Here is a 22,702-nt window from a genome sequence, read left to right as displayed (position 1 = left end):
GAAGGAACTAAGGGAAGAATTTGATAGCTAGGTTCTTCATTTTGGTTAGAAGCAGGAGCTTCAGTGACTGTACAGCAAACCCCCTGTAGAATCCGAGCCTGTCAGGTTTGTCTCTTGGATCAGTCTTCCGTTAAGCCTTGCTCTTGTTCTGTACAGGCATATGGGGAGAATGGCTGGGGCTTCAAAAGACAGACACTACAACAGGATTGTTCCAGTAAAAAATCTGCACCTGTCAACCAGTCTTTTTTTTTAGGTTGGGGGCATTGTAGAGGTCATCCACTACTGTGTTGGGCTTTTTTAATTTGGATTTTAAAAATAGTATCACTGGAGAATAATTGTTCATTTAATCCCAGTTTCCTATAAGTACCATAGGACCTTGTTTCACTTGTTTCAGTCTCCTTTGCTGAAAAGTACCTTACCCTTTGAGTGAAAACCATGATATAAAGCAGGAAAAGAAGGCAGTATCGAAAATAAGATCTTTGCAGTCAGTACATTCTTTTAGAAGGAACCTTAAAGTACAATAAATTATTAGGAAGTAAACTTAATATTGGATCAATGTAAAGCATAGCACTTAAAAACCTCTAAACCACTCCTCAATTTGCCTGAGAAAAGATGTTTGTAAAGTGAGTTACGTTGCAATGTAATATACAACTCCACATATTTCTGAGGTGCGGGCAGAGACTTGTTTCTTTTGTGGCTCTACCTGGAATAATATAATTGGACTGAAAATGATAGCTTATATGGTACTATGCCATAGTGTGTACATGTGGCATTTCCTGTTCTATTGTGTTATTAGATCTACAGATTATGCTGTGATACATAATATTTAGTTTGCCAAATAAATTTTACTAAGCAAATTTCACATCAGTAGTTCATTCCCTACCAAACAAGAGTCGCTGGTTTTTATTATTTGCAGTTAGCCAGCTCCTGTTTTGATCCAGTAGAAGCTAGAAAGTTTCTACTTTAAGAAACTTAAAAAGGCTAGGATGTGTAGCTTCTATTTTTTTTTTTTTTTTTTTCCCCCCTTCAAAGTGGCAGTATAGTAGAAAGTTCAAAACAGGCATTTGGATGTAGAGGAAAGGTTTGAAACTGGGGATGTTCAATAGAAATAGGAATATGAAACGTATATAATGCTATTCCAGGTGGAACTGCATGACCAGGGTAAAAGTATTAAAAAGGGTTCAATCGTGGAAATTAGGGTAGAGAACTAGATATGGCAGTGACAAAAATGTGGCATCATCTCCCAAATCCAGTACAGTTCTCTGATCACAACTTTTGTCCTGGTTTGGGCTGGAATAGAATTAACATTCCTTTTTGCTAACTAGAATAGTGCTGTGTTTTAGATTCAGCATTGGGTTTGGCATGAGAAGAATGCTGATAGCACCAGACCCAAACTGGCCAATTAAATATTCCATATCATGGAACGTCATGCTCACTGTATAGAGGAGGGGTGGTCGTGAAGGGGCTCTCTCTCTCTCTCTCTCTCTCTCTCGCGGTCCCAGGATTGCAATTGTGGGATCTTGGTATTTCAGGATCGCTAGCTGGGAACGGGCTGGGTATTGGTTAGCGGGCGGTGAGCAATTGCATTGTGCATTGCCCATTTATATTTTCTATTGCTGTCATTGTTTTCATTTTATTACCATTGTTAAACTGTTTCTGTCTCAACCTGCAAGTCTCCCTTTACCCCTCCAATTCCCTCCCCTGTTCCCAGGTGGGGGAGGAGGGTGGGTGAGCGGCTGCGGGGTGGTTGGCTGCCAACCAGGCTCAAACCACGACAACTTTACATCATCATCACCTCTTCTTCTTCTTCCACTTTCATTTGTCTTTGCAAAGAATGGGGTAATCACAGTTGCTATACTTCAGTATAGTTCCGTCTTTGTGGTAAGTATAGTATGAGATGTTCAACAAATCAGGGCACTCTGGAAACATAAGGACTTCCCTGCTAAATGCCTGACTAACAGGAGAACCTAGGGAAGATCAGGACATCTTGTTTTCTTAGGCTGCTTATGAAGAGCATCTAAGTGCTGAGCAGGCTGTCAGGCAAAGAGTGACACTGCATAGCATGTTACTTGGAGATTGCTTTCTCTGACAAAGGCACATAAATTCAGTTTTAAGTCATTACGTAATGTGTCAAAGAGGCATTCTAGACTTCTCACCAAGTCATGTTGTTTTACAAATGTGGCAGTATGGGCAAAAATTATAGCTTCCATGGATTTTAAACATTGCCTAAAGTGACCAGAACTGCTTACTTCAGGATTTCAACTATATTCTAATTAGATTAACAGAATTAATTAAATTTAATTTTATTGATTTTATTAAACCTGAAGATTCACTACTCACTTGTGTAAAGGACAAACAGTATTTAGTTTTAATAGTAAAAATGATAAATAACCTGCGAGACACCTTGGCAGATGAAGGAAGCTTGCTTATCACTCTAATCATGTCAGAGACACTGTTCCACATTGCATTACGCTTATAAATTAGAATCAGACGTAAAATCAGACATAAATTAAAATCCATTGAAGTGTAACTGAAAAGCAGTGCATTTACAGTAGCCACATTTACCTTCCCAGCAGTTAATTTATAGGCATTTTATTTTCAAAGTGACTAATGTTTATTTAATTAGCGTGATTTACTTCTCTTCTACCTCTTTGGAACAGCTCAGGTACCAGGGGTTGAAACACTTACAGAAGATATTGATGAATTTCAGAGTGCCTCTCAAGTGGCAGGATCTGTAAGTATCTTCCCTTATGGATAATCCTGTAATTTAAAAACATATTTTGCTAAAAATTAGATTTTGCATAAAGATAAAAGTTGCGCTTGACAATGCCATCCTAGACAGAAGAAAAGCTAATTTACCTAGACCTTCTGATCTTTCAGTTCTCTGGCTGTTTTAATTTTTCCATTCTATAAAGGGTGATATTTTGAAATAAATTATTATAATAACATACAAACCCATATGTTGTTAGAGTTATCATATATAGCTCCCATTGAAAGTGCAGTCATTTTTTACCATGTCTGTATGTTCTTCAATGTTAGGCAAATATCCATTTCACCAGATAATATTCAATTTTATAAAATTATTCAAACTCTAAATTTCATTATGAAATATGTCATTATATCTGAACTGAAATTTAGCTTTTTGGTAACTTTTGCTTGAAAACTAATAAACAAGTCATGTCTATTTAAAATGTATGACAAATACATCATTTTTTAAAAGTGAAATATTATGTTTGGTAATCTTTTCATCAGTTCCTTTATTTTGGAATTTAAGATAATCTTTGCAGTTTTGAAGTTTGCAGAAAATATAACAAGCAATAAAATCATTCTTGAAAAAATACATAATTAGAATTCTGGCACTAATTGTATTGCATCAGAAATTTGAATATCTTTAAAGAAGGGATTGCTTTTTTCCTAAGGCAAATAATTTGACAATAGTTGTTTGGTTTTGCAAAATTTTAGATATCTATAGGAGAACACATTGGTTCTTCTTCAACCATAGAAATACTGGTTTATAGCACACTTTGGTGTTGATAAAGTAAATGTAAAAAAGGACTCAGTATTTGTTAGCTAAGGAAAAGAGGCAGTATTAAAGAAAAAAGAGAAATGACAATGCAGGCTGATCCTGCAGTCTTTCAGGCAGCCGACTAAGTACTACTAATAAAGCTAAATAATACTAACCATACAATATTTCCAACCAGAATTATCAAAGCAGTTGGCAGATATGGAGTTTCAGTTCAATTCCTAAAGCTCTTTCAGAACTTGGAGCATTAGAACCTCACAGAGCATTTGCAGATGCTAGGCAAAAGGAGTAAGGAGCAGAACTTTAGCTGCCATTGCTTTGAGCTTTTTTCTCAAGCCTCCTTTCTGCTTCACTCCAGTGAACAGAGAGGTATAATAAATTTTGCAACAGATTCTGAACCCACATTTTTCTTATTGATTTGAACCCGCAGCTACCAGCTTTGATTTATCAGTTCTGCAGACATGTAGCATAGGGAAAGAGCAGCAAATGAATTGAATTATACAGAGAAATAAAGATAGACGGAAAACAAAAGATCATTATGTTTATTAGCAAAATCTTGCTACAGAAACGCACAGCTTTCAACTGAGTACTTTTAGGTATATGCTCTGTGTGTGTGTGTGCATGCTTCCAAATGAACAAACAATAGGTACATGTATCATTTAATGCTCTGCTGGTCCTAGACATAGGTTAGTTTGCCTGGAGCAGTAGCCTGCCAGGGGCAGCCAAGTTGCCTGGGCTGAATCCCAGAAAGCCACACTGGCTATTGCTGTTATTGCCAGTGCTGCAAAGGGAAGGCAGAAGAGCGGTTGCAGCTATTGCTCTGCTCACTCAACCTCTCTCTAGGGCGAGGGCAGCAAGCTTCACTTTCCTGAGCTACTGGAAAATTCTTTTGCCTAAGTTACTAAGGAGCCATAAACCAGTAACTGTTAGTTCATCTGCTTTTGGAGTTTTTTGTGTTTTGTATCTTAAAGATCTAGTGTGTAGCTAGCTCACTGTGTACTTTTATCTCTTTAAAATGGCATGTTATTCAGAATAAGATTCAGCTATACAACACTGTATGTTTGTCTGCAACTGTATCTCCCCAAAAAGAAAAGCATGGTGTGACTGTTGTTGTTGCCTTTTAGGGCTCTGAAAGAATAGATATCTGTTCCAATGTCCCCTAATATCTTCCAGTGAGACTTCTTCCTTTACAATCTTGACATAAAATACAGAGGTAAAACTGAAGTTCCTGATAGGAAGGCTGTGAAGATAAATGCATTCTTACAAAGGATTCTCACAAATCCTTCAAAACAGTAAGAAATATGCCTGTAAAATTACTTCAGAATTGATACCAAAATACATTTTTGTGACTTGAAATGATTTTCAGATATTATGAGAGATACTATATGAGATACAAGGTGAGGGAAAAATAGAATAAATATGATGTCTATCAGACATTTCTCATAAATTGAACAAATTGGTTCATGGCATGCACTCAAATGTGCATATTACATGTGAAAATTCCTGATCTGGTTCAAGGTGTGCCATGTTTAATACTGGTACTGCATTACAATAGGGTAATTTGAGTCTGTTGCTAGTTAAATGGATCATTATCATAAATTTCTCTCTACTCTTGTATATTTGACAAATTTTCTTTAAAAGTGCTTCGGCCTTCGGAGAAGTGTTTTGAGAAAAATTGTGGGATGAAGCAGCAAGAATTATGCATAAGGATCTTTAGAAAAGAGCTGTGTGGAGAGTAAAGCAATCTGGATACTAGTACTTAGAAGAAATTAGCAACTTCTATGTCTATAATGTGGTTCATGTAATTTATACTATGTTTACATTATAATTTTCTTGTAATATTGTGTCTATTTACTGTTCTATTGCTGAAGAGTATAGAAGCTTTTGTAATTAGGCCTTTTTCCTTTGAAGCTTTTTTAATATAAACATTTGCTACACTTTATTTTTCACAAACGGAGATGATATTTTAAAAAATGAGAATTTAAATTTTCAGTGCTGCACAATCCCAAAAAAGGCATACTGAATGAATAAAAATGTAAAACTAGTAAAGACCAGTTTGAAGTATTTACAGGAATCAGCACTCTTCCCAAGTGTTTTGCAAGGATTCAAAGTGGAAGCAAATATTCAAAATGTCTTTAGAGATCCTAGTTTACTGCAGAGCTCATTTTCTGACAAATATTTAATGAAACAAAAAGTTCTAGGCAAGATGCAAAGCTCTTACCTAAGATTTTTGCAGTGTGGTGAACTTGAGAGTCCTATTTTACTTTATGTTTCTGTAAATGAGTTTTGTAAATATTTGGCTAGCCAGGTTCTAAGAAAACCCTGGTGGGCTGGAATTCTGACAGAAATGGAAAAGTAATGTATCAGGGGAAGTTGCTAAATTTACAGTGACTAACAGAAAGAAAGAGGGGGCATGCACTGGGCAATTTGCATTAAGTAGCCTTTGCCTTCCCTCTGAGTTGCTTCTTTTACCACCTGGATCTTACAGGACTCATGCTTATTGGGGGTTTTTTAATGTGAATCTTTGCATTCACTCATCTTGCTTTGCATGTACATATAAAAAGGTATATTTTTCTTTTCAAATTATCCATGTAAGGCAAACCAACCCAAGTGTAACAGGAAAGTGGAAAAAAATGTTGTCCAATGGCAAAAGGCATTTCTGCATGAGTTTGCCTTGAGTTTTTGCTCTTTATTACTTTATTACTCCAATGGGTTGTTTTATAAAGGTGTTCTGTTTTAAATAAATTTTCTCCTGTTTTCCCTACTGCTTTGGAACAAGTTAAGCAAGTAGTTTGAATTACATACATTGAACCGCTTCGGTTGAGACCCCCCTCTATGTAAAACAAATTCCATAAAACCGGCATAGCATTTTGTACATATAGCTGCAAAGTAATTATTTATTTTATAAGTCTCTTTTACTTTGGAGAGCACCTGTAGTGCTTAATTTTTTTTTTTCTTCTTACCTGCTGGTATTCTTTTTGCTGATATCTTGTTGCATACTGAGAAATTTGAGCTCCCCTGGGCGTGGGGAGGGCTGCTCCATCTCCCTGACTGGATCTCCAAGGTTAAGGACTGCTTCCAGAAAGCTCTCCACCCCTCACAAGTTTGGTTCATCAGCCTACCCGGCAGGTGTTGCATGCAGCATGTGGTTAGTGATTCCAAGGAGACCTTGGGCAGACATGTAGCGGAGTGAAAATACTCTTATTTGAAAATATTTAATCCTCTAAAATGTAATTGTAAATGGAAAGAATTTTCTGAACTTTTTAAAAAATATGTAAAAAAAAAATAATCAATGAGTGCCTTGTTTTTACCTGTCTAAAATTTGGTTTCTTGGGCATGAAAATTCAAAAATATTAGTCTAAATAGCAGTAAATAAAACAGGACTGAGGCTTAGAAAAAAAATATTCTGGTTACATTTCAGAAACTGAAACAAATGTGATTCCCAGGTGCCCACATATTCCCTCTTGCCTGTAAACAGAAAAAATATGTGTAAGTGAACTCAAACTACCATTTTTTTAGAGTAAGGTTTAGTGTGAAATGTGCTGGCCAACTGCCATGGGAAGCAAAAAGCTTGTAATTTCAATTACATGACATTTCAAGTAGAACAGGCCCTGATGTGGAAGGTGGAGATTAGAAGTGGCTGCCAATATTGCAGCAGAGCTCTGAGAAGGTTTATTATTTTTACAGTACCAAAAAAGCCATGCTGACTAGCTCACCTTATGTCCTTGAACAGACTACGGAAACTGAAAGATTAAACATTTGGTGAACTCTTACAGAAAACGCATGTTGTGTGAGGAATCTTCAAACAAATTATTGCACAAAAAGTTCTGCTGTGTGAATAACAACTGTTCTTGCCAGCTGCTTGGTCAGAACGGAAGGGACACTTGCAAACAAACTGTTCAATAAAGGGGATGTTTTTTGTATTTGGAGGGATCTCTGTCAAATGTGACTGTCTAAGATATTTAAGCTATTCAGCAAAAACATGGTAGGTTATACATAGAAAGCTAAGCATGGTTATCTTTCTTACAGTATTATTTTCTGAAATTACCAATAAAATTTGTACTTGAGTAGCAAAACTATGTAGAAGAAAAAGTTCAATCAAATTGCATTGCATATATTTACAGCTTGCCAGGAACTAATTAATTGGGTTTCACCTCCATTCCTTATTTCACTGTGATCATACAATACAGATAGTCTTTAAAAATGAAGAAGCACTTTCTCTTCTGAGGTGAGGACTGTTCCCACACCTGAAGAGAGATTGTGTGTGTGCATGGACATGTGTGTGAGCATGTGGGTGTTTTACTCCAAAGCAGGCCAGAATGACATAGAATTGTAATGCTGCAATCCTTATTAACGCTTTCTATGGTCAACAAGAAAGAGCAAAGACTTGAGAAGTGGGCCTGTACAAACCTCATGAAGTTCCACAAGGGCAAGGTCCTGTACGTGGGTCAGGGCAATCCCATGCACAAATACAGGCTGAGTGATGAGTGGATTAAGAGCTGCCCTGTGGAGAAGGACTTGGGAGGATTAGTGGATGGAAAACTGACTGTGAGCCAGCAATGTGCACTCGCAGCCTAGGAGGCCAACCATACCCTGGACTGCATTAAGAGAAGTGTGGCCAGGAGGTTGAGGGAGGTGATTCTCCCCCTCCACTCTGCTCTCATGAGACCCCACCGGGAGTACTGTGTCCAGCTCTGAGACCCCCAACATAAGAAGGACATGGACCTGCTCGAGCAGGTCCAGAGGAAGCCACAAAGATGATGAGGGGGGCTGAAGCACCTCCTTTATGAGGACAAACTGAGACAGTTGGGATTGTTCAGCCTGGAGAAGAGGAGGCTCTGGGGAGACCTTATAGTGGCCTTCGGGTACTTAGAGGGGACCTACAGGAAAGATGGGGAGAGACTCTTTATCAGGATGAGGGGTAATGGTTTTAAATTGAAAGGGGGTAGATTTAGATTATATACAAGGAAGAAATTCTCCACTGTGAGGGTGGTGAGGCACTGGCACAGGTTGCCCAGAGAAGCTGTGGCTGCTCCTTCCCTGGAAGTGTTCAAGGCCAGGTTGGAAGGGGCTTGGAGCAACCTGGTCTAGTGGAAGGTGTCCCTGCCCATGGCAGGGGGGTTGGAACTAGATGATCTTTTAAGGTCCCTTCCAGCCCAAACCATTCAATGATTTTCTAAGAAGCACTTGATTTCCAGATGGTGTTGTAGCTAATTTGGAGTCCTTCTCCTTTGCCTTAGCTATTCTGAAATGTTGTATCTCTGTAGAACTCCCCAGGTGTCAGCGGGTATTATACAGACCATGTTAAGTCAGCTTGATAGTAAAATCAAGACATTCACATCTGCACTGGGTTTTTTTAGGGGTAAAAGCTATACAGATGTATGTTCTCAAACTAACATTGTGCTGCAGATTGAAGCGCATCTTGGAACAACTTTCTTATTCTTGACTTCCTTAATTGTATTTCTGCACCACTGTAGCATTCCAGGTAAGTTATGGTGTTTTCCAGAAGTTCCATGAACCAGTGATGAGAGAGATTATCTTTGGCTTTATTGTTTGTAATTTTTTATTTTAGCAGTAGTTTGACTAAGTGATCTAAGTAAAAAAAAAAAAAAAGCATTAATGAATGTATTGTATGTTAAGAAATCTTGATGATATGTAAAGAAAGGCTCTTCAGAAATGGACACGTAGTTGACCTTAAAAGTTGACAAAAGTATTCTGAAGGCTTTGTATGAACATATTTCTGGTGCAGAGAGACATTGCCTCACCTTCAAAGCTTGAAGCTGATGAACAGGGCTCAGAGCTGTTTCTACAAGTTAGAAAGATAAAAAAGTCTTTCAAGAACTTCCTCATATTTAAATCTTGTTAATGTAAATAGGCCAGTTATAAATGTTGTGCTAATATTTATAAAGATTAATGAATGATCAAATTGTAGTTTGGAAGATACTTTCAGCTTGTGTTTATCTTTTAGAAATAAAGCTGTTGCATGACTTGTGTGCTGGAGACACTGAGGACCCCTGTCTGCATTTATGCGTTATTTTCTTAGATAAACCCATAGTCTCAAAATGTTAAAAAATATTCTTTTATGTTCAGTATTATTTAGATATATAGAAAAAAACATTACCTGAGCCTGCCTCAGAAAATGTTTGTGGCTATAGCCCTGAAATATGTAGCTTCAGGGAAGGAATAAAATATGGTTATACTACAGTTTTAATGTCTTAATAAACTCTTGTACCTTTTTTTTTCCCAGATCATTATTACTTTCTATCAAGTGAGTGCTTAATTGGAAGGCATTATTATAAGCACATAATTTATCATGAAATTAAATTGCTAATATTAAATATTTAATCTTCCATAACTAGTATTGCAATACTGTTCTGGTCTTTTGTGAAACTATTGCCTGACAAAATGCCATAAGATTATGATATTACATAGAGCAGAAAAATGCACGGGAAGAGTTACAAAATTTGGGGAAAAAATTCATCCAGGGTTACCTCATTATTTTCACAGGGTGTTGGAACTGTGTATCTAATAGGGAGTTTGAACATATAGCAGTATGCAATGGTAGAGACTGAATATATGTAAATGTGTTTGTGTCATAGACAAGATTAATATTTATTCTTAGAATGTGTACACCCAGAACTGAACACAAACTCTGTATGTCTTTGTAGCCGTGTGTTAACTGGTTGAAGGCAGACACAAATATTTATTAAATGCATATGTGTACTTGCCTTTGTGAGCCTGTAAGTGCTTACACACAGGCATTTTGTTATATCTTACATGAATTTATATGAGATTTTAAAACCTGTGTTGAAACATAAAAAGGTATTGCTGGTGTTTGGTCTTTGTGATTTGGAGTCTAATTGCAAGCGATTTAATTTAAACATTGCTCGTGTTTTTATAAATGTCTAAAGCACTATCACGATGACTACCATTACGGAATAATTTTTCTCCATTTATCTTAGATTCTACTACAGGCAGTAGAGAGCTGCCTTTACTCAGTCACCTTAGTTGTATGTGTCTTACATGATTGCTGTGCATAAAGGAAAGAAGTACAGTAGAAAAGGCAGAATGTAAGAAGAAACAGTAGAGGTTTGCAGAAGAGAAATGTAACTCCATTTAATTTCCAGAAAATAGGACATGGAGAGTGAAACCCTCTCACCAGGCTACCATTTGGAAGTCCGTGTTTTTATGAGGTTAGGGAGTTATTGAAAACCTGTGATAATTTGCTTATGATAAACTTGAATAATCAGAGTTAAGAATATCAGAAGCGCAGTTTGGTCTTCAAGTATTACCATAGACCACTGATTAATTTTTATTCTGTATTTTTTCAGAGTTGTATCTGTGAATGAAATAATATATTCAAAAAGGATTCGTCCTTATAACCTTGTGGTTTTTCCCCCCCCCATAGTCATTAAGGAAGTCCTGCTGTTTTTTCTCACTTATGAAAATGTACACTATAAAATGTGTATAAAAATGGCCTTTTTACACCATAAAACTTTGGAGACAAGAGTATATCTAAAAACAGATCAAAAAATAAAATATTAGAGTTCTGTTACAGGCTCTATTCCACTCCGTGTGCGCGCCGCCCCCCCCCCCCACCCCCCCCACCCCAACTCTTATATAGTTTCGTTTATTTCACAGGAATTGTTCACAGAATAATATATTTTTCCATCTAGAGATATATATTGGGTAACTAACACCTATTAGAATTAAACATTTAGAGATGTGAGTAATTTAATACAGATTAATATTCTGTAATGATCTCAAGAAGACAGATTATGTTTTGGATGGAGAATTTACAGTGAGGACTGAAGTGACAAATGCTCAAAGTCTCTTGGAACAGGTGAATCAAGTCTAGTGATAGGTCTGAAATAAATGTGTTTTGCACGATCAGTTCCACTTCTGAGTAATTTACTGTTTTATTCAGCTGTTCCTGTGTGTTTACCTGGGATTAAATACGGGTAACTTTAACCAGAGCAGAACTAGTGTAAAAAACAATTGGCAAATCAAAATATGTCGTTAGTGTTCTAAAAATGTTGTGAGTTAATAACAACAGAATTATCTCCAGCTCCAAACCATTTCATATGCTAGTAAATATGACTAGGTTTTTATGCATGCATGTGCAGCATTACACTATCACTGTTGCTTTATAAATAAGAATCGTTGTTAACATTTTTGAACTATACGTGGTTCACAATGATCAGTTGCATACAAGGCATTGTTGAATTGGAACAGATTAAAAATTATGTAAAATATATCCCATGTAACATTTTGCTTCTGTAGAATTATGCTTACTTTTCTAAAAGGGAAGACAGCTGCAGTGTTTTATTCAGTCGTTGTGGTTAAAGGAAATCTTTTGTGAACAGAGATGATATCAAACCTCTACTTCCATGTTCATCCTCTAAACTGTGGTACACCTTTCCCTGTGACATGAGAGTCCTGCCAGAAAAATACCATCATGTGCTGCAGATACCTGCAGCATCCCACGTGTGTGCCGGTGATACGGTTCCAGCCCGGCAGACCACGGAGCAGCAGAGACCTGTATGCCTTCCATGAGCAGCGTCACCAGTTTGGGCCTCCCTCCTCTGCTCAGTCAGTCTTCTCCCTGAAATTACATCAGCTTAATGTCTTTGAAACTGTGACCCCTCTCTAAATTTGTTTGACATTTACCAAAAGAGTAAAAAATTAGTAAGAGGTGAATGGCCGTGAGACCACTGCATAAGCCTTGTTTCTTTAAGAAACCTGGAAAATCAACAAAACCCACGATGCTACAGATGAAATGTTTTGGTGAGGTAATAATATAAAATTTATTTCAGTTAGGCTGTTAAGAATGCTTTAATTAATGTTTTTGTTTGTTGTTTTTATGACCAGGTCTTGCACACTCAGTCATATATTTTTTGTGTATTGCAAATAAGCATTAAAATAACCTTATCAGGTTTACATCACAGTATATTTTAAAACCATTTCTTGTAAGTGTATTAAGTGAGTTCCTGAAAATGTGCATAATTTTGGATACCACAGTGTTCAATAGTGAGGTGACTGGGGAGGTGGTCTGTTTGCCGGCATCCCTTCCAAACTGCTATATTACCCTGAAAGTAATACTTCTTGCAGTGATAAAACAGCATTGGCAATTTTGATTAGGAAATTCTGTGATATTCCCAGAAATGCTGCTGTTTAGAGATACAGTGCCGAATGTTAGGGTAATTTAAAGTAAGTGCAAATACCACTAAGTAGCTGGAACTGCACAGAATGTAAATCATTGAAGAATGTGTCCTGTTATGATGTCTCAGTGTGGAACAAGAGCTTGCGTGAAGGTATATATTTGAATTACTTTAAACTGTTGATTTTAAATAATGCCTACTCTTTATGTTAATTAAGGTAAGAAATTGTGTTTTGTAATATTTTGCATAAAATATATTCTACATTAAAAGCACCAGATTCACTGTTCTAAATGAGGATACCACTTATGTATTGTTTCATATGTAAATATGAAAGTACATTGAAAAATATTCCCTTTTGTTTTTATCTGTGTAAGCCTCAGACGGTTTGGACCCTGGATGCCATGGGTGTCAGACCTGGAGGTTCCCCAAGGCAGAAACTCTTAAAGGATTCCTTAGCAGCAAAAGAACTTCAGACCATGGAGAAACACCTAGCTGGTACGTATGGTAGCAAGGAATCATAAAATGCCTACCAGTACTCACCCAGCTAGCTCTGCCAGTATTTTAGACAAAGAAAAAAGTGATCTATCTCACGTGCTGATGAAAACAGATAAAAACTTTAAACTTCAGTTTTTCTTCATTGAAGAGAAACAGCACAATTATTGTTGTGTTTGTAATTGTAATGAACTTTTGCTGTAATTACAGTAAATACAGTAATTAAACTCTGTTAAATATACTGCAGTCTGACAGCTTAATAACACACCATTTTTTTGTTTGTTTTCACATTTCATCAAGACTTATGCAATAAGGAGGTACTGATGCTTCACCTACAGTTAAGTAGTCTTTAGAAAAGCCTGCAGTGGGCCTTTAGCTTGAAAACATTGCTTTGCAGGAAAATCCCACCTTGTTCATGACATTTCTGGCTAAGTGAAGTCTGTTAACTTGTGTGTATTGGAATATCTGCAATATCTTTGATGGTGGAACCATTTCTAAAAGGTCAAACAAAAACCCACATTTTTTTCAGTGAAAATATGTTTCAGAGCTCTATAAAAATTAATGGTGGGTATCCTAGGATATAGTTTGCAATTTGTTGTTCTTTGTAATCATTATTTTCTTATCTTCAGCTTTAGTTTTAAGGTATGACATAGACCTATAGCATGGTAGTCCTATATTATGAATGCTATTTGTCATACAGTGAAAGCTATGCTTCATAGACCAACTCTATGAAAAGCAATGCAGAATGAACATAAAGTCTGTGTATGTTACATGGAGGGAGAAACAAAATTTATCTGACCCTTCTTTCAAGTAATTCAGAGAGCGAGGCAGAGAACTTACCCCTTTCAGTGTGATTTTTCTAAAAGATTTTGGACATTTATCATATGAAAAACATTGTTGTGAAAGGCTTAGGATCTGTATCCTCTTCAGAAAGGGGTACAGCTGTTGTACTTTTGTGTAGGGACTGCTGCTGCTGAAGTCAAGGCAGAAGGCAAAGCTATGAGCACAGCGAGGGAAGCACTTTAGAAGAAGTTTTTGCTTGGAATGGAACAAGAACTAAAAATTATGATACCTAAAAGTGAAGAAATTTTAGACAGTTTCTGCTGCTGACAACAGAGATACTGTCGTTCAATTTTTCTTAACATGTTCAAGTCACTGTAGCCAAAAGAGATGTATCCACTGCCAAACTAGACTGAAAATCCGTGAGCCCTCTCTCCAAGCTGAAACTTCTGGGAAATCTAGTGGGAAGCAGGAGACCAACGGGCTGAGCTGAGGTCGTCAGGTTTCTGTGACACAGCAGGGATCTGAGTACCCCATGGGCCTCTGCCACTGAGGTGGCGCTTGCCTCCCCCTGTGTTGCTGCAGTTGTCACTCAGGAGGGGTCTGGTGAAGATCTGCCTCCTTGGATTTATGTCCTAACTAGTCACACTTCCATGGCTGTGCAAGCTGTTTTTGTATGCAGTATGCTCTGAAGCATGCAGTTCCTTTAGATGTGCCTTGACGAAGCTGACAGTAATAAGTACCATATTCAATAGAATATGGAATTTTAAATACTTAATTGACCGTAAACTAACTGGCTACATTCACTTAGTCCCTGAGATTCAGTCTGCTGCCTACAGGGTCTTCTCTCTCACATCAATGCTGCTGTTGTCACTTGGTTTTGGGCCCACTATTTCAGTAACACTGTAATATGGTGTTCAGTTGTTCTACCATTCAGTAATTTTTGTCTGCCTGAGAAATTCACAAGAAAACAGCCCAGTTATTAGACATTGGACTCTTGTATTCCTAAGAATTCATGTCCTATTTAAACATCAGTGCTGCCTGAGACAATTATTCACTCACAGACAAGCATAACATAATTTCCATGGAGAATTAGCTCAGGAGAGCACAGATAATAATGCTGTGTTTATGTGTAGCCTTATTTATCTCATACATTTGCAAAAGTGTTCAGGTGTCTCTGATATCAGCAAGTCTACATGTTTTAGTTCTCTTACCAAGTTCACTGGAACCTATTAATGCTACCCAATACTAGGCAGTGATTTAGTTGCCTGAATTATGACTTGGCTTACCCATGTAATGATGAAATGCGGTGTCCTGTCTCAGATGTACCTTCTTAAGGAGCCTGGCTTTCTCTTATAGACTGTGTGCTGGATAAAACTCAGTACTTTGATATTCCAAAGCAGCATTTTTACAAAAAAAAAGACATTGAAGCAGTTAGTTTTCTTTTCCTTCTCTACTTATGGCTCAGTAATACTTCTGTCTAAGATCCAGTCTCTTATGTTACTGTAGCTGCTTTATATCATATACAAGCAGAGAGTATTTTTTTTTTTTTTTGGTAGCTCATTCTGATATCTTGCCCATTTGTTTTGTTACACTGATTTTGGGGTCATTGGATACTTCTGGAATATGTTTTATCACAAGAAGAGCTGTTAAATATATAAACAGTTTGTAAGCACATTATGAACCATTTCTTTATTTTGGTATTTCTGATATAGAAGTAAAATGCCTTTGTCTTGTTCTGTTGCCTGCATTTTATTTTCCTTTAAATTACATTGACAAGGGATTTAAAAAATCCTAAATCATAGTTCAATCGTGGTATTTACTATGGATCAGATAATACTGTAAAGCTGAAGATGTGTGATGATTTTTTTTTTTTTCCTTTCTGATTGAAAAGCTGATGCTGAAGCAAAAGCAAACAGGATGTGTGCTAAATAAAACTGAATAATTACACTATGGAAACATGTTAATTATATGTGGTGAAATGATTAGAATAATTGGTTTATCTGCAGGCTTGATTACTATATGAGATTAGAGAAACATGAGCCAGAATAAAATGTTTATTTAACTCTTATTAAATCATTCAATATTCAGATAATTTCTTAGCATACTGAGTCATCACGGGGAAGTTAGAGGTCTGTAATTTTGCAAAGACAGGATAAGATGAATTTTTAAAAGGACATATTCCTCATTTGGTTTAAATTGGGTGGCCCACATCATCATTTATTGGCCCCTGAATTTTTGGCAGGCATCTTAAAAGTTCCAAAGTGATGTGTATTGATTTTTTTAAAAAGTATAATGAAAGGCTACTTCAAGACATAATTATTTCAAAATGGAAATAATTAATTTTATGAGGTCAGCAAGGTAGCAATTAGAAATAACTGTATGCTAGAAACAATAACTATGTTTTGAAATTTGCTGACAACAAAACATTTAATCTTTAAAGAGTTGGGAGACACTTTTATCTGAGGCTTTCACAACTATTTCAGTTTTACCACCTTTTCTAGTAATAACATTTGAAATGTGTAGAATATCTTGTATTAGATTATTAGCATGAAATTAACATATCTTATTTTCCTGTTTTCAAGGTGTTATTATAAAATAAGTTAATGTTAAAGGTGACACATCTTTAATTATTTTACATACAGCATTAGTTTTATATCGACTGGTAAGCACAAGTAAAAGAAAATCTGGTTTTCCAATATGCAGTTCAGAATCTGTTTATTTTTGGACTTTTAGAACCTGGAATTATTGTTATCAAAATAAGAATGAAATGCTTATTTCATATAATTAATAGGTGTTTAAATCACCTTTGCTGATTTACAGCTTCTGGAACTGTGACTTATACAGTTTATGGGAAATGGCATTGCTTTTCTAAAGATAACCAACTGTCCCTATCAAAACCAAGTTACAGTAGAGGACATGAAAACTTATAAAAATTCTGTAAAATAAAATAAACTTGAGTAAGCTTTTCCTTAAGCTTGACATCTTTGATTGCAAGGACTTTCAGTATCTTAGCAATGCCAACCTAAATTCCAACTACCCTCACCTAACTTTGTTGAATGTATCTAATTTTAATTCATTAGAAGCATTAGTATGATTTAAGTGAATTCAGAACACCCTTTTTGTCACTACCCCTGATGTGGTCTGTTTTTAAATAGGATCTTACTCCTTATGGCTGTGTGAGGACACATCAAATGGTGGCCGCCTTTTCTCCATGGATTCTAGATGTTGGTGAACCTGTCACCTGCTGTGGCCTGCTAGGCCAGAGCACAAAATTCAGATTCAAACAGGATCACATATCCAAATGTGCCAGAGTTCCAGGGTGATTCCCCCCAGAATTTTGGTTGGGTAATAATCAGAGAGACCTGAAGCAAAAGTCTCTCCTTGAACCAGTTTTGGATTGCCCTTCATTGCAGCTGAGGATGGCAAGTTTAGCTCACTGCTCCATCTTGGTTTGATACTAATGAGAAACTGTGCAAAAGCCATAGAGAGATAACTCTGAAGAAATGAGTGGGATTTTCATAGGTTGTACTGACATTAGATGAAGCGGTAATGTTTTGTTTCTGTGGTATAGCTGTGTTTGCAGTAAATAAAATGTAAATAAACTTTGAGGAAACGTTTATCAAACTTTTGAACTGTTAATTCTGATGCCTTATATTTTAAGGGTGAATAGCTTCTCTGCACAGCTTCAGGTTGTCACTTACATTGGAGAAAATAAAGAGTTTTAAACTAGAGAGAAACAGAAAGTGAGTGAGTTTCTTATTTTTTTTGTTTGTGTTTGTTTGCACAGATATTGAGAAGGACCTAGCACTATGGGAAGAAGCAAGGCTCTCAAGAAGCCCTAGTATCCAACATCATAGTTTAGTTACATCTGACCACCAAGGCAGTCTTCAAGCTACACAAGGCCAAAACCCTAGGCCTCAGGTGTCAACTCAGATGGGGAAGAACATTCAGCTCCAAGGAAACAAATCACCACTGCTGCCCACTAACAGCAGAACACAGGTCTCCAGTGTTGCAAACAGTAGACCTCCAACGCCCAGTACACAAACCAACAGGCCACCAACTCCATCAACTCCAGGGAGCAGACCTGTGACCCCAAATAGCTTGCTGTCACGGCCTCTTACCCCTAGCAACCAAGGAAATAGGGAAGGCATCATTAGTATGCAAAGAAGCAGATCTTTGACATCTAAGAGCCAAATGGGGAGGACCCTCAGCGCTGCTTCAGGGCTCTCTGTGCAAATGAGTGGAGACATTGTTGGAACTGTCACTACTCAGAGAAGCAGTTTATCAGAAGTAAGATTTTCAATTTAATGTTTTTGCTATGTTTAAGAGCTGCTATAACATGAAGACTAGATTGCTTTTTATGTTGAAGTAACATGTATACCTAATGTAACTTACTACTCTGAAAAGAACTTGAAATATAATGATGAGAAAATTAGCAAGGAAATACTGCTCAGCTTTGAGAGGTACTGATTAGAGAATGTCAGGATCATTAGAAATCATTGAAACACTTGTGCCCCCCAAATTTTCCTTGAGCTCTGTAGGGTTTTGCCTGCATAATGCATAGCAGTTGTATTAGCCTTACAGTTTCTAAGAGGTGTGTACCTCTGGAATATTAAACACAACTTTATCTTATCTTTATGATTCCAGGGTATTTCCCTCTTGCTGCACTGGCAATGCATAATATTTCCTTGGTCTACTTTTTCTTTCATTTTTGGACACATTGGAATGATTAGTTAGGCATCGCTGAATGAACAAATTCTCCAAAATGCAAAACTTAACTGGAATGAGTAAATGTCCAACATCACTGAATCATTGTCTAGTACTATATGCATGTTAACCAGGCTGATTCAGAGCATAATAACTTCCTGTTCCATATTAATGGCTTTTACAGGATTGGCATTTGTTTAAAACAAAACAAAACATTAGAGTACCTTGTAAATTTTGAGTGGGATTCTCCTCTGCTAATCTTAGCTGCCTTAAAGATAACTTTAGTGTGTAGGCAGTGGAAATAAAAGCACCTGTGAAAGAATATCCCTGCTGTCTATCTCAGATACATGCCTTACAAAGGTGAGTTTTTTCTCAGGAAATGCTAGTCCTTATATACTGATTTGAGAAGGACCTGCATGTCTAGATTGCTGATTTTTTAATAGTGGAATAAGTTGGTTCCCACCATTTATTACTAATCTCTTTGTAATCCATTTGTCAAAGCCTGGAGAGCTTTTTTCCAAGACCGAAAAATAATATCATACCTTTAGATAACTGTTTCTCAGAGGTGAGATTTGTTTTAAAAATCTATTGGGTATGACACTTGACACAGTGTATTATCAGTCTAATGACTTCTTAAAAAAATTTTAAAATGTTGATTATAATATTACTGCTTAGAGATGCCTGTAAGAAAATTAGTGATTTCATACTTAGTTTAATGTTGCAATTAAGTATATGTCCTCCATTATTTATTATGAAAGAAAGGAAATGAGGCACAGATAACTCTGAAACTACAGAATTTGGTGAGGAAATCTTACTTAACTTTGGTGGTGGAAAAAAATCCTCATTTTGGTGTTTGAATCACAGCGCACTAATCCTATCACTCAAGCTACTTCTTCACCTTGAATTGGATATCCAACTTAAAAACACGAGGACTGAAGGTGACTACAGTTCTGTTGAAAGTGTCTTCCCTGACAGTTGGTATATATTCAAACCAGAAGTTTTCAGTGGAATATAATTGTAACTTTTTTTTTTTTTAAAAAAAAAAAAAACAAACAAACAAACCCATTTGTCTCCTGTTTTGAGGAGTGGGTGTGTTCGTGTGTTGAAATTTTCTCACACACCAGAAAAATTAGAATTGAAATTAATTTCTAAGCAAAAATGTTCAGAAGAAATGAAGGGTTCCATTGTTTCCCATTAAATTCTACACTCCTCTTTTTCTTTCTTTTTAAGCAGTTCTGTTCTTAACTGATACATAGTCATGTGACAACAACTAGAATTATTGTATACACTTCTGAAAGAGCCATGTAATGAGCACTGCATCTCCACCAAGGGACATCCAGTCTGTCAATCACTTCTGATCTTTCCTGTAATAAAGCAGGCAATTAAAAATGCTTTCTTTGACAGTCTTTCTGTAGTTATAGTAGTAATAACTGTGAGTCCTATTTAATTTGCTGTTACTTGTTACTTCTGTTTGCCAAATCCCAAGCTTTGCTGATAGCTCTTAAAATAAGTGTCCTGTTATACTTTTAATATATGTATATCTTTGTCTCAAGAACTTTAAGAAATAAGCAATATTATTACCCTGGTTTACAGTTAGAATAGCATGTCCAGTTTCATCCAGAAAGCCCACTGTAAAGCTAGTGTTAAATCTCATCATTTCTATGCAGGATCTTATCCTCTGTTATAATCCCTTCTAGAAGTGACAAATTCTTTTCATTCTCTTTGCTTACTGGGTACAATAGTACGTTGGCTCTTAGTGACCCAGCTCAAACCCTATTTATCCTTTCCTGACATGCACAAGTGACCTTTGACTTATTGGAAACTTGTCTGGGGACTAGCTCTGCTTCCAAGGGGAAAACTGCTAATATGACATGTTCATACTGAAGACCTTCCTCTGCCAAGCTGTAAAGGCCCTTGGATGTCAGAAAGTAACTGATGGAGGTCTGGCCAGCCTGCTGCTCACATTCCTATCTTTTGATTGTTATACTAGAAGCTTTGGGAACTTTTTTAAGCGATCTTTGCCCACTGAAGTTCCTGGTCATTATCGAGAAGTGGGTTTAGACAGAACATACCCAGGGACTATCTCTGTTCAGTGACATTTTTTGCCATGTTAGAGGTACCCCCCTACTTGTGGCCATGTGATTTCATTCTCTTGTGTCGCAGCTTCTCTCTGACCATGGAGACAAATTTTTAAAAGTCAAAGGTGGACTGGGGTAGGAGAAAAAAACAAAGTTCCGTCTGTCTTTGTGCTTTTACAGATCACAAACATATCGTGTAACCTCACATCGAGGCAGATATGCAAATTACTTTGCAACTTTCATTGTAGGTTTTGTATGCTCTTCCTGTATAAAAACAGCAAAATAAAAGAAGGGAAATTGCCTTTATATTTCTTAGCCTTATGGTGTGAACTGGGAATTTCCACTAGATGTGAATACACTGTGGTTATATTGCCGATACTATAGAAGATACTACGATAAGATTTTGCAAATAATTCTGCTTCCTTACTCTTAGGTGGTATTAATGGAATTAGCCAGTACAAAGTTGATACGTATTTGATGAGAATAAGTCAGCTGAAAAGAATGTGATTACTGGCTACCAGGAGCATGTTTTACCATAATGAGCTTAAATTAAAGAATTTGGAATCTGCATGGGTTTACACTGTGTGTTGTTACTTGTTCACTTAGAAATTTTAACATGTCTCTCAATGGCTTATGTATGCTTCTTAGTTTGTAATGTGTTTCAGAGTAACATAACAAGTCTAAAATACAGAAATATTACTGAGAAATACAATTCAGAGTTGTTCTTAAATCTTAGTAAAGTTCATACTGTAGCTCAGGGTGGTTTAATCTTGTTATAACACAAATCTTAAATAATTTGGCAAGTACTTAACATATCAGCTGTTAAGAATGTTTTGGGGTTTTTTAATGCTCAAGACTATAAGATCTGAGATTTTGTGGATGAGTTTCTGTCTCTTGGCACACATAATATTACAAAGTTCTAACAGGTGTGTTTTATTATCAGCTCTGTTCAAGGCTGAATTGAATTATAGTAAAGAAATGCTACCTAGAGAAATAGTTTTATTATCTCTATAAAATTAATAAATCAGGGTTCCAAATCTTTTGGCAGAGCTACTTTTATGCACTTACCTTATCCTTTGGTGTTTTGTATAAATTGACAAAGGAATGTTGAATCCTGCTTATCTCTTTAGGATGGATTCCATTAAAGTGACACAATTCTGTGATAGATATCAATAGCTGTGGAGATGAAAATACTACCGACTCCCTTGTTTGCCATTTCATTTTATGAACACTTGGAATTTTACAATCACTTTATCCAGATAGTTTAAAGTAGTATTCAGTAATCTTTATTGGTCTGTCATCGTTAACAACAGGAAATTTCAGCTTATTTGAATATAGCATTGATTAGCACAAGTTTTCCTCTTCCTTAATGGAGTGTAGAGCCTAACTTGATGTGATGAGGACTCTTTTTGGTCAGATACTTCCATTCTGCTCTCCTGCCTGGCTCAGTTCTTTGCTCTGTGTTTTTGGAAGGTTAAGAAGTATGCTGATCAGCGTGAGATCTCAATCCTACTGCAAGAATCTTGTTGTGTGAACTAAAACACTTGCCCAGTTCAGTGCTGCAGTCAGCAGCCTTCTCGAACGCTGAGCACATTTGAAATGGCAACACATGTATAAGCCCTGGAGCTCCTGCCTGAGCCTAGTGTTGGGCCATTGCATCAGTATTTGTGGATTTTTTAGCAGACTACTAACAGAATTAATAATTTACTCCCAGCGAGTTAGATCTTGATTGAACAGCCTTCATCTCCAAGAGCTGATTTAAACAAGCCTGGTGGTCTGTTTTTAAACCAGATAGCCTAACAGTAAAAATTATGCTGTAGTGCCGTGCAATACAGTTTAAGTTTGAATATATAGATTCTGTTTTTCAGCTGGTATAAAAGATGACAGGGCTATTGCCCACCTTCTTTTTTCAGGTTCTTATAAAAATCTGGCCAGTAGTTTTATGATACCTGGCCAAT

The 22,702-nt window shown here is 36.6% G+C and overlaps 1 protein-coding gene across 3 annotated transcripts in view; it reads left to right on the top strand.

Moving 5' to 3' along the window:
- CUNH8orf34 (chromosome unknown C8orf34 homolog) overlaps positions 1-22,702 on the top strand; it is a 172,094-nt gene that overhangs the window by 135,598 nt on the left and 13,794 nt on the right. For 2 of the 3 annotated variants that reach the window (XM_042786202.1, XM_042786200.1), the window contains 3 exons: positions 2,661-2,734; positions 13,059-13,179; positions 17,747-18,249. In XM_042786202.1, the coding sequence (XP_042642136.1) occupies positions 2,661-2,734; positions 13,059-13,179; positions 17,747-18,249 (698 nt within the window). Of the gene's footprint in view, positions 1-2,660; positions 2,735-13,058; positions 13,180-17,746; positions 18,250-19,530; positions 21,346-22,702 lie in introns of those variants that run through there. The other variant, XM_042786201.1, reaches the window with a different exon arrangement.

Source organism: Tyto alba, unplaced genomic scaffold (genome assembly GCF_018691265.1).
Source record: "Tyto alba isolate M040663 unplaced genomic scaffold, T.alba_DEE_v4.0 Super-Scaffold_9, whole genome shotgun sequence".
NCBI lineage: Eukaryota > Metazoa > Chordata > Aves > Strigiformes > Tytonidae > Tyto > Tyto alba.
The sequence above is the reverse complement of the archived record's forward strand: the minus strand, read 5'-3'. Positions and strand labels throughout refer to the sequence as shown.